Source organism: Micropterus salmoides, unplaced genomic scaffold, assembly GCF_014851395.1.
Source record: "Micropterus salmoides isolate LMB-PRFRI ecotype aquatic unplaced genomic scaffold, ASM1485139v1 Ms_hic_scaffold_10, whole genome shotgun sequence".
Taxonomy (NCBI): domain Eukaryota; kingdom Metazoa; phylum Chordata; class Actinopteri; order Centrarchiformes; family Centrarchidae; genus Micropterus; species Micropterus salmoides.
In genome coordinates, this window is record NW_024040041.1 from 13,467,578 (window position 1) to 13,479,923 (window position 12,346).

Here is a 12,346-nt window from a genome sequence, read left to right on the forward strand (position 1 = left end):
TGCGCCCTAGCGGCCGCACGCGGCAACTGCAGCGGCGCGCGGGAGATTCCACATTTTGTCTGTGGGCGCTGGAGGAGCTGTCCACCAACCCGGTGCTGAAGTGTGTCCAACGCTGCGCGGTATATCAAGGTAATCAGAGTTGTGAGATGAAGCACGCACTATATGTTTGCATGTGCCACACGGTATGCATGGCGAACATTTTTGTGTCGCGATCTCCTGTAATGGCTGGATGTTTGCGCTATCATGGAATGCGGACATTAAACATGAGCCAGCTGAGCTGTGTTGGCTGGTGCGGAGCAAAAACAGAATGAATGCTGAAGCCACTGCCAAAATATGTGAAAAATAAAAATGACCCAAGGGCCACAATTTAGCATGCGTAACCGTGCTGTAGCCTACTAGGTGTTCCAGTGGGCTGTATCATCACTTAGCATGTAATTAATGCGAAAAGACGAAACGAATCAGTTGGAATAAGCCTATTAGGAGAGAGCCCTCCCACCTAAGAGACACCCGCACGCGCGCATACATGCACATACGCGCGCGAGCGGACACACGCACGCACTCATGTTTTCAGCTAGTAGGTTTAAAAAAAATCCAAATCATGTCGTCTGTCTGAATCTGTACACATACTCTCTCTCTCTCTCTCTCTCTCTCTCTCTCTCTCTCTCTCACACACACACACACATACACAGACACACGCATGCACACAGTATCTTTGGTGAAATCGGGTGTAAATGTAAATGTTTTTTCTACACCAAATGTCTACAGGACTCACAGTTGTGGCAGAGATCCGATTTTTATAGAGCCCAAATGCAACATTTGCTCCACTTTGGCATTTGTGACACTGTGGGCTGCATGTGTGTCATTGGTGCTCTGCAAAATATTTAGAACACTTTTGAACACATTAGCATTGTTTACTGCCCATCAAATGTTATTATTTGTTATTTTAATAGATTTTAACACTACGATCCTTTTAAATTATATGAATTCCCCCAAACTATTAATATAAGTCACAAAATGTTATTCGGCAAAAACAATGACTTTGTGCATAACCCAAGAATCATAATTAGATAAAAGTTGAGGCTGATAGGGAAAACTACTAGGATGTTTAGAAACTAGATAAGCAACAAAGACTGACCGTTCACAAGCGTTTAAACTCTAGTTGTTTACTTTGCAGACCTCAATTTGGCAAAGGAGAAGACAATGCATACAAGGAAGAAACAGACATTCTCTGAATTAGCAGCCAAAGTTGAACAGTGTAGAAGGAAAGCCTTGGTATGACTTCTGATTATTGCTTGCAGTGAAATCTTTAGCTACATCCACAGCTAGTTTGCCCAGATAGCGAGGGGTCCAAAATCAGGACTTACATAACACCATGAAATGTCAGAGGCAACTTAACCAACTGGTCAGTGGCCCCATTATGGACCAGCAACTTGTCCTAAAATGTTTCACTAATTTACTCCAAGTGCATGCTGGGATAGGCCTCAGTTCCCTGTGACCCCTGAAGGGGATTAAAGTAAAGAAAATAATGAATGAGTAGGCAGTTTGAAACCAGGACAGCACATCAATCCCTTTAGGCTGTGCTTGTTAGCAAACAGAGCCTGTCCTTTCATTACCATGATCTGTACGACTTTGACAAGCCAAAAAAATTTATTTGGACTGTAGGAACGTCAGAAAATGTAATCCTCTTGTTGTTATTATGTAACTTAAGAAATATTTGCACTAATTAAAAACATCACTATCAATAACAGAAACTCTGGAGTCACCTAAATAATTAGATGTGGGCCATAACAATTTTATTTGAATTAAATAGTTAATCTGATAATATTTTGCAGTACATAATGTCTCAATCTGTTTCTATTTTAGTGTCTCACACATTTAAAGGATGCACTGGTCAATGAACACACTGCCCTTGCCTCCATATGTGGAGCTGGGTGTCCATTCACTGAGTGGCCTTCTGTGGACTCTACTGCTACTTTTTCTGTGGCACTGTTATCGAATGGGCTCCGACCTGCCAATCCCGGGCCATGCACATGCCGGAAAGCTCAAGTCAGGCTCAAGGCGGTCCATGATGTCCCGTGGCGGTAGCTGTGCTGGAGCCAAGTGTAGTGCACGATCCAAGCTGTCGAGGAGTGATCAAATTACTCCCTTTATTTCCATGGAAACAGAGGAGGATGAGGAGCAGGGACAGGGCTACCTCACCCCTGTGCTGAGTCATGCCTTGTTCCCAGCCCAGGCATCTGCAGAAGCCAAGAAACTGTACGCAGCACTGCAAGAGTATGCCAAGCGCTACAGTTGGGTGGGCATGGGCCGCATTCATAAGGGCCTCCGTGAGCAGGTAATATTCTACTCCATGCGAGCCAAAACTGGTGCTTGCTATTGGCAGTAAATATTAAGTATATGAGTTGTTCATTAATATGTTACAATTAATTTCATTGTGGTCGGTTTGTGCTAACATACATAACTTCCTAATCTTATGTAAGAGTAGTCATCCTAACACCTCATTTGACACAAAAATACTTCAATCAAATAAACAGTTCCTCCGAACGACAGAGGAAGGAAACATTGTCTGGAATTGATCTTTGATTTCTTATTGTTCTCCCTATAGGTCAGACTGAATGATCACTCTGCTATACAGAAGCCTCATCTCTTCTTCCTGCCAGATGTTCCAAGTGTTCCTTTCTTCCCACGTGACGCACATCGGCATGACATTGAGGTCTTGGAAGCCAACTACTCTGTAATCTTGGCTGAATTCAAGGCTGTTTACCAGCGGGGCATCGATTCAAAATTAGGTTGGACCTGTCTGGGACCCAAGGTACACAATAAAATCTGTCAGTACCCTCCATGATAAAGTGGCAGCCCAGGAAACAATTTCACGCTTTATAGAAAAACATTAATATTAGTTATTCAGAGTGCTGTGTGAGAGAGCCTGCATTATGTAGATGAAAAGGGGTAATCGTTTCTTATGTTACAAGTGATGAAATTCAATCTCTATCCCAACATTCATTTAAATATTCTGATATGTGTGTTGCAGAACTTTTGTTTTTTTGCATTTGCAATAATTATGTTTGTGACTTAAGGAAGAAACTAAAGATTATTTTCAAAATCAAGTTTTTTTGCTTTCCATGTTTCGTACTTTGATATTAAAAGGAGGATAAACTGATTGATCCTGTTTAATTATGATGTATGTGTCTGATCCGAGACATAAGTTAACTGCAGGCCATTGTCTCTCTCAGGGCCAGGCAGTGTTTCCTTTGTACAGCGCAGGTGTCTGTGTGGCAGGAAACTGTCGCTCCTGCCCCTGCACCTACCGGACACTTCTCTCTCTACGTACGTTTATAAACAGCAACTCTTTGGGGTCTGCTGGATTTTGGCTGTTGGGGCCCGGAGCAATGTTGGGTAGCTCATATGGACCCACCAATACACGCCTACGTTGTCATCTTGGTGAGTAAAGAAATACACTCATCGTGCGTTATGTGCATTTACCTGCATCTTAGACAAATCTCAAAGATGACTGTCAGGATAACCTTCAGTAAATAAAGGGTATTCCTTGTGATTACTTGCTACAGCGGTCAGTGCCTTTGCTGCATGTTTGCAAAAAATTCAGACAAATCAAGGAGCAACATGGTTTTCAGCACCTACATATGCTGTAGGTAATGACTGTAGAATCAGTAAAGTAAATATTCAAAGTAATGTACATTGTTAGAGATGCACTGACAAAGGTGATCAAGTTGAGAGAGAGAAGATACAGAGGCTTTGGTACACTATTTTTACCACTCTTTTGAACTGTGCCGGTGCAAACAATACATTACAACTAAAACAAGAAAAGAATATAAAAATAACCTGACCAAACGCTGAACCATTGCGTAATGTGGTACTTTGTGGGTCAGGTTTGTGGTTCATTTCCCCTTAGCCCATTTTGTACTGTGATCCGTCTGGCTTTAATCCTCTCTATTTTTCAGCACAGACAGAAATGGAGGGCATGGCCCTCTTAGGAAAAACATAATACTTTGTTTCCAAAATTTAAAACAGACATCACTTTTGTAGGTCTGCAGACTCCACCCTCGTGTGAGCTGGTGGTGGGAGGGGAGCCTCAGTGCTGGTCAGAGGGACACTGCCTTCTGGTTGATGACTCGTTCCTTCACACTGTCTCCCACAAGGGTTGGTGAATCACACAGTGTTGAAAAATACATTTTCTTGTTTTTTTTGTGTTTCTGGCTGAGTGGGAAATTGCTGCATTTATTCATTTTTTGTTTTAAATTACAGTTAAAATAAATGGTAAAACTCTGATGTGAAGCAAATGCTCATAACTGTACTTGGCTCTCATTTTTACTCTTAATTGTATTGTCATTATTATACCCATGCAAAAACACAACAACAATTTAATCTAATTGACATAAAATTGCATCTCTTTTTCTGTCGTTAAAGGGCCTCCAGATGCTGGACCCAGAGTCATTTTGAGTGTTGACCTGTGGCACCCAAATGTGGCTGCTGCAGAGAGACAAGCTCTGGACTTTATGTTTAGCCCTGACTTCTGAATCTGTTCCTTCACTACCAATATGCAACATGTAGGGATGCCTTACCTTAGCCCTGCTTGTTGTGGGTCATGCATCTCATTCCAGTCGATGAATCACTGTGTGAATCTGCTCTAAGAATTACACAAGCCATTGTACATGCTTTCAAGTGGTGTTGGATTTATGGTCTACACCAGGAAGTGCCACATGAATGAATTACTATAGAGGATGTTAGAAAATGCTCCATGCTGTACGATTTGGCTCCAAACTACGAACTGACATCACTTGAAAGCAAAATGAGATCCAACCTAAGAAGAGCAGATCTGGTGTTAGCTACTGTAAATCTTATCTTGACATATACTATGCTAGTGAGTGCTACTTGCATGTGAAACTTATCTGTCCTGATTACTGGACTTTGTTTTGAGCTGCTGAGGCATGTGTTCATATACCTTCAGGGGCCATTAGAGTCAGTCTGGGATGCTTTATTTTGAAATTTAGGCAGATTTCCTATGGATCAACCAAAAAACTGTGAAAACATGAAAATCATATAAATGAAAAGTTAAATTTATTTTTGTCTCAATATTAATGCCAAACTTATATCAACTTTTGCATACTGTGGTTATTCTTTCTCTTATTTTTACCTCTATGCATGTGTGTATGTTTGTATCTATTAATATATTTTTCTGTTTGTTTATTAATATAATTGGTGGTTTACATATTGTATGACATGCATACATCAGGGTTTTTCAATTCTGTTTTCTCTGAATGCAAATAAGAAATAAATTAGAAATAAATCAGTATTGACTCTGTGAATAGATTAATAGAGCAATACACTTGTATGTAAAACTTTTGTTGAAACAAGATTCATAGAGCAGAGCATATTGTTAAGCTCTCAAAAGATGCAATTAACTTTTATGGGGGAACACATTCATCAAATAATAAGTATATTATATATCTGTATTAGGGGGAAATAACCTGTTGTCTGCTTAGCTTCTTAATTGTTTTTTAAATGTGTTTATTCTCTATGGAACTCCAAACTGGGCCGTATTATTATTTAGGAAAAAACAAAAGGTCCACCCAATAAGATACATTTCTAATGTCTTGATTTAAACATAATTTTGAAAACACATCGTGGTTCATTAAGCTCGTATAGCTTTTTTTGGTTACTTTTTTCAGTCACTAGATGAGAATTAGAGTGGTGATTTTGTCTTATCTGCCATCTGCTCATCTAAGGGTCCCATGTTGAGGATTACAGAGACTGAACTAATCCACCCCAGAGAGACAGATTATTGCTGAGGTTGTTTATATGTCGTTGAATGTATGTGGTTTCATGATGTACAATTTGTTCAGCAGTTGACATTTATTCTGTGAGCTGTGTGGGATTGGATGGGAAGCTTAACATCACTGTCAGTTTCTCAAGCAAATAATACAAGAACTCAAATATTAGTAGTTAGTAGCTGGTGATAGTATTACTGTCATAGGTCAGCATTATGACAGTCTTTTAATAAAACTCTTACCTTAAATGTGCTCAACTGTCCACCATGCCATCACAAGTCAAGGTTATGCACCTTGCCATGTCTTTAAAGCAGTGATGGCATCTGAAAATCCCTTGAAAAGCTTGATGTTTTATATCTTATTTGAAAGACAAAAATAGCTGTTGTCGCACTTAACAATGCTCATGTTGGCCTTTTGTTATGCAATAGCATTAGCGACCTTAGAGGGATTATTTGCAGTGAAAGATGCCAAATGCACAAAGTGGTTGAAAAATAAATCCGGTATTATTATTATCATTGGACAATTTGCCACTCAGAAAACACATTTGTGGATACTATTGTTAAATAAAACTTCAAGCAGATGGTGGGCTGCCTTTACACCCTGGTGAGACAGGTGCAACGGAGCTGAAGAAGTGGCAGTAGAGGACACTCGGCCCTGCTGAGATCATGTTCTCCAGGTGTAACTGGAGGGACAGATAGTTTTTATCCTATGGTCAAACCTGCAGTCACACTAAAGTCAACCATTACTTTTGGGAGGTCAGTGCTGAACATTTTCAGCTGATTGAACCTCTGGATCAGATACAGTTTGCTGCAGAAACTCGCAGCAGGTAAGGAGCTCCGTGAAGGAAAAATATTGTCATTGTCCACAACCAATATATCCTTGGTAAAATATCAATGGATCATGGAAGAAACATGCACATAGTTCATTCTCTCCCAGGCCACCACATCATTATCTACTGAAAGGTATCTAGAAATTCAATGGGCTCAACTGCCATATACATTTTTTTTTTTAAATGTGAATAAGAGTGGATGGTGGGTTTTTCCAAAATTTAACTTTCCCAGAAAAGCTGGGAATGACAGAAGCAGACCATTCATGAGAGCCTGCACCTGTGTCCTTACAGAGTCATATTATTCTACTGGCTTCTGTAGGCTAATGCAGTGTTCCTGTCACATTGGAAATATTGCAATTATGAGTTTCCGACTTGAATTTCTGTGCCCAGACATACATCACTGTGTCAGATAACTACACCATTGATCATCAAGAATTTATTTATGTTAAGGATGGCAAGTTCACCTACTTTACATATGGAGGCCGAGCATAAGAATTCTCTCTCTCTTCTTCCTTTTGAAACAGCTGACAATGACGTGTAAACACACTGCCCCGTTGGGGGATTCAGGTCAACGACAACAAACATTTCATATTTGCTGAACTTATATATGCATTCACATGAGGGTCTGGCTGAGCTACCATTTAAGTTCTTACAATTTCATATCTCTAACAATCATAAATTCTAACAAAAAGAGCAAAACGTCTTTGTTCACTTGAAATGAATGAGCTCCACGTGATCGTGAATGAGGCGGATGCCAATTAAATAACAGGAAAATAAAGTGAAATTATTCAAATGAAATAGGCTATCATCAGCATAAAATTCAATAAAAACTGCATCCACTCATTAGGTAGTCCTCATTTCTGCGACATCATTTTCACAAACTCTGTAAAGAGAATGGACAAGATACTGATTAGCTAAATTCTTGTAGGTTTATAGCAAACTGAGAACAATTGGCTAGGACAACTTCACACTGCTCTCTGCTTTGGCACTGAACGTAAACAATAAGTAAAGTAACAATAACTAACAAAGGACAAATCTCTGATAGTAAAAACAATAAGATTACTGTATGTGTGAACAGCGATCACATAAAATTTGACTAAACATTATTTTTTAAGGACAATTTTTTTTCATGACAGTGTGACTTGTCTTGCAACAAAAGTACAGGTGAAACTAATAACATTAATCATGGCTCAGATGCATTTAGGTGTGCTTGTGAGCCATACTAGTGAGCCAGCTACAATACCAGTGCCCTGTTAAATTCTTTCAGAAGTTTTATAATGAATTTATTTAACAACACTTGTAGTCATTTATTTTAACTTAAGTTAATCATGTCTCATATAGCAACTCAAGTAAATCAACATTTAAACAGCAGAAACTTATTTAAAGCTATAAAAAAAGACTAAATGAGGCTTTTGTGAGTGTATGTGTGTGTGTATATATATACTTGTACAGTATCTCACCCTCAAAGTCAACTGTTCCATCCCCATTGTTGTCAGCTTCTCTGACCACTGCTTCAATTTCATTTCTGCTGGTTTGTTCTCCTAATAACTTTATCATGGCATTTCTCAGCTCATCAGATGTGATAGCACCATCACCATCTAAGTCAAACTGTAGGAGAGGGGGCAAGAAATCACACATAATATTTTGCCAGCTTTAACAGTATATTCATTTTATATCCACCATGGGGTGCCAAAAACCAAATAGAAAGAATGGGTATGTTGAGCTCACCTCTCTAAATGCATCTTTAAGTTCCTTCAACCCAATCATCCCTGCAGTTTCATCCAGAAGTTTGGGGGTCATTAGTGCCACAAAATCTTCAAAGTCCACACGTCCCCCCACTGTGATAAGACAAATGACATAACTAATATAACTATAAGCAGGCAGTAGCCAGAAAACACTGCTTAAGAAAATACTGTTTGTTTTATTTCACTGTGCTGCAATAGCCATGGCTGAAATCTTTTTAGATGTAGACAGCACAGTCATGCCAATCATTGACTTCATTCAACATTTCAGAGGAGTGAAATACTTAAACTCACAGTATCCAGTCAGGTTTCATACATGTGTATATGTTGGTTCACATTCAACTGTCAAATGTGATGTACAAATACATTGTAACTAAGATAATGCCTGTACAATTTAGACGACTGACATATGATAGATAATATATACATAAGGTGATTGTTCCTAACACCTGGAAGGCTAAGAAATATAAAAATACGCTCTGTGCCTCAAGGGACACAGAGCCTGAAAGACACATTTCCTGAAACATTCAAAATGATAAATCAGCCTTGAAGATGTTTTGCATTTTATTTTAAAAACATGCTGCGGCAAAAAAACAGGTTTGAAAACCCACAGTAGTGCCACAGATGTAATGAATGGTCTTATTTTTTTCCAGCAGTAATAAAGAATGGATGGGGTTTTTGCTTTCACCTCATAAATTAGAGGCCATTACTCACAATTCATGTTGATGTTCTGACTCAGTTGAATGAGCTCCATTTCAGTTGGCATGTAACCCATGGTCCTCATCAGGTTCCCCAAGTCCTTACAGGTAATGAAACCATCCTTGTCTTTATCAAACTCTACAAAAGCTACACGTAACTCTAGAGAGCACACAGACACAAAATTCAGAATAGTATGTTACTAAAATTTAAAAAAGGAGCAAACTATTATACAGCACTCTAACAAGTGTATCAGAGTGGAAAAAGCATAAAACCAGCAGTTACCTTCAATCTCATCCTGTGCAAGAGCTCTTGTCTGCAAAAAAAATAACAGCATGCATGGATACAACTGAGAAATTATGTGTGTTTACCACAAAATGTAAAATGATTGTTATATCCTCAAATGTCTATATTGTGTCCTTCTGCAAGGCAATGACCTCCTATAAACTCCCCGATCACCAGACAGCACTGTGTGAGAATGTACTGCTGATGAAAAATAAAGTCTCTGTGGAAAATGCACATGCAAGTGCCCTACTTCAATGAGATTTGTTCACATATGTGTTTACATGAAATTAATTAAATTGATTTAAAATATACTGTATGTGCACTAGATTGTTTTTAAGACTGGAGATTAGCATAACTTGCTCAGACATGACATGTAGTGTCATGTAATGTGTTTTTACATTTCCTGTGTGACTATTTCAGACTATTATATGTTTGGACTTTCATTAAATCCACACTCACATTACACATTTTGCATAACAGATGTCAGAGCTAGATTTTTTAGTTCTGGAACCATGCACTTCATTGTACCTTTGTTCAGTTCGTGCTCTAAATAATACCTGTCCCATCCACATTATGGTCTCTGATGAACTTTTGTTATTTTCACTTAAGCTCTTGATATTAAGTGGTTTTATTTTGCGATGGCTTTCAAATGTTGTTCTTCTGTAATATTGTTGTGCATATGAATTTACAGTTTATAATTTCAGTATATAATAAGTGACAAAACTCACTTACATACTTCAAGCGTATACAGTTCTGAAACATATTGGTTTGAACTCACATAGCATTTGGAATTTATGGACAATTAAAAAAAATATTGAATCAAATCAAAGAACACTTCTGAACATCTGAGTAGGTTTACATTTCTTTTGCACTTTATACATACAGTACAAATGTGTTCTCATTTGTACATAAAATGTTAAGGTTCTATGTAAATGTACAGTTTTCTTTGAACTTAGAGATCAGGCTAAGTGCCAATGCAATTGCCTAATGCACCAGCTAATAAGTTTGCCCTCCCACTTCTACTCCACAATGGGACTAGTCCTTTAAGCTTTTTCTCCATAAACCTAAAATAGCACCATATAAGAATGACCATAATAACAAAACAATATGGGTTTCATAAATGATTAACATATAAAAGTAAGATTTACATTACTGGTAAACCAATGAAAACAATAATGATGATATCTGCTGTATATACACTTAGAAAACTCTTAAGCGTAAGACAAATGAAAAGAAAAACAAACACAAATACATAAACATTAGTGTAAAACCATACAACCATTTTGACTTACTTGTCTTCTGGTTCCTCCTCTGAGAAAGATGCAGGGTTGTTTAATACTCATGATGACAGCCTTAGGTGAGATCCTGGGATACTTGTATATGGGAAGTTCTATTAAAAAAACAACTAATTTTACTGTTTTATAAGTCGCTATATCATTCAGTTTCTTTTTTTTCTCTTGTGTGAGCATGTGTGTGTGTGTGTAAGTCGTGACCAGTAGTCATCTGCGTATGCCAGAGAGGAAGGATGAGGTCTCATATGGATTATCTCTGCAGCTTTGGTCTAGAAAAGAAAGATAGGCTTAACACTGTGCATATGCACAATTTCATATACACAGTCAAATATTTCTTCTGTTTCTAAAAGCTTTTTCATAAAGAAGAAATCCATTTAAATGTCATAAATACATTTCGGAAGGAGTCAAATTTGTTGACTCATTCCATCATGTCATGTATTTCTGAGTGAATAAATAACTGTCTGGATAAAGCTTTCTCTTTTCACTTAATTAAACAAAAGAGAATACAACAGATGGGAGAAGTGGAGAAGGAAAAAGTCCAACGTTAGAAGGTTTGTGAATCTCAACCCACTCCTTATACTGTATACATAGACATATATATATATGTAAATATGTGGAAAAAATAAAAGCTATAGCTTGAAGTTCAGATTCTATATGAATATATTATTTTAAATAGATACAATTGCTTTTTGTTTATTAATGCAAGTTATCTGGTTATTTATAAATTGCTTGCAGCTCAGACTGATTATTTGCTGTATTTTCATTAAAGAATATACAACATCAGCCTATTATGCAAATATACATGCTATAATGAAATTAAAGGTTCTGTGCAATTTCAGGAAATATTCTCAATCTACATGCAATGATCACATCTGAGGCTGAATTGTTTGTTCTATTGCATGAGAAGCCCACTGAAACAAATGAGCACACTACCAATTTGATGACACAAAAACAACAACCTCAGTGAAAATGAAAATAATTATAGATTTTATATATTTTTATTTAATAATAATTTCAAATATAGTGAATTTCTGTCTGTCTGTAGTATATAAAAACAGGATTTGCATTATCTGATCATCATGAGCAGGATGCCAGATAATGCCATGAAATTACTATATATCTTTTACATAAGAGTATTAATCCTGTTCATATACTGTATGTACACGAAAGAGTTCTTGAATTCACCACATAAAGTAAACTCACATTTCTCTTGCTATGTAAGTCACGGACCTGTGCAAAAAAAAAATCTCAGTGAAAGGGCCATTTTACTTAGAGTCATATCTTATTCATATTACATAGATGATGATAAATAGAAAGCATTTCAGAGTTACAGTACCTAACAAGGGGTAGAAAAAGTTGAAAACCTGACATTTTAATGTGAGGCATTGCAATGCAACATAAAAAATCATCAAAAATTTTTGTTGAAATGTGTTGGTTATATACTGGTTGATTTTACAATTATCTTAATAAGATCAAAGTGGTGTCGGATTGATTTTTGTATTTTTGCATAGTTTTTGTTCGTTGTCTGTGTCCTTCCTGATACAGCTTCTTTTTCAAACATGCCGATGATCTTGTTGAAACTAAATAGGTATTATATTATATATTATATTATAGTAAAAAGGTTTAATTAAATTAAAATGCATAGACAGACAATTATGCATAGGCGATCAGAATTTTCAAGACTTTGATTTGATGATTTGAGCACAAAGTTTTGGG

General features: G+C 37.3%; 2 protein-coding genes across 2 annotated transcripts; one reads left to right on the plus strand and one right to left on the minus strand.

Annotated features, from left to right (window-relative positions):
• Nucleotides 1–5,958, plus strand: asphd1 (aspartate beta-hydroxylase domain containing 1). Its single transcript, XM_038697751.1, has 6 exons — nt 1–129; nt 1,864–2,335; nt 2,606–2,812; nt 3,234–3,441; nt 4,045–4,158; nt 4,426–5,958. Exons 2-6 carry the CDS (start codon nt 1,883–1,885, stop codon nt 4,533–4,535), a joined length of 1,092 nt encoding a protein of 363 aa, XP_038553679.1. The 5' UTR covers nt 1–129; nt 1,864–1,882; the 3' UTR covers nt 4,536–5,958.
• A 1,511-nt stretch (nt 5,959–7,469) lies between these two features.
• On the minus strand, nt 7,470–9,910 carry cabp5b (calcium binding protein 5b). Its single transcript, XM_038737798.1, has 6 exons — nt 9,896–9,910; nt 9,339–9,369; nt 9,072–9,215; nt 8,344–8,453; nt 8,076–8,223; nt 7,470–7,498 (listed from the first exon to the last, which is right to left on the minus strand). The coding sequence occupies exons 1-6, from the start codon at nt 9,908–9,910 to the stop codon at nt 7,470–7,472; spliced, it is 477 nt and encodes a 158-aa protein (XP_038593726.1).
• Between the last annotated feature and the right edge of the window lie 2,436 nt (nt 9,911–12,346).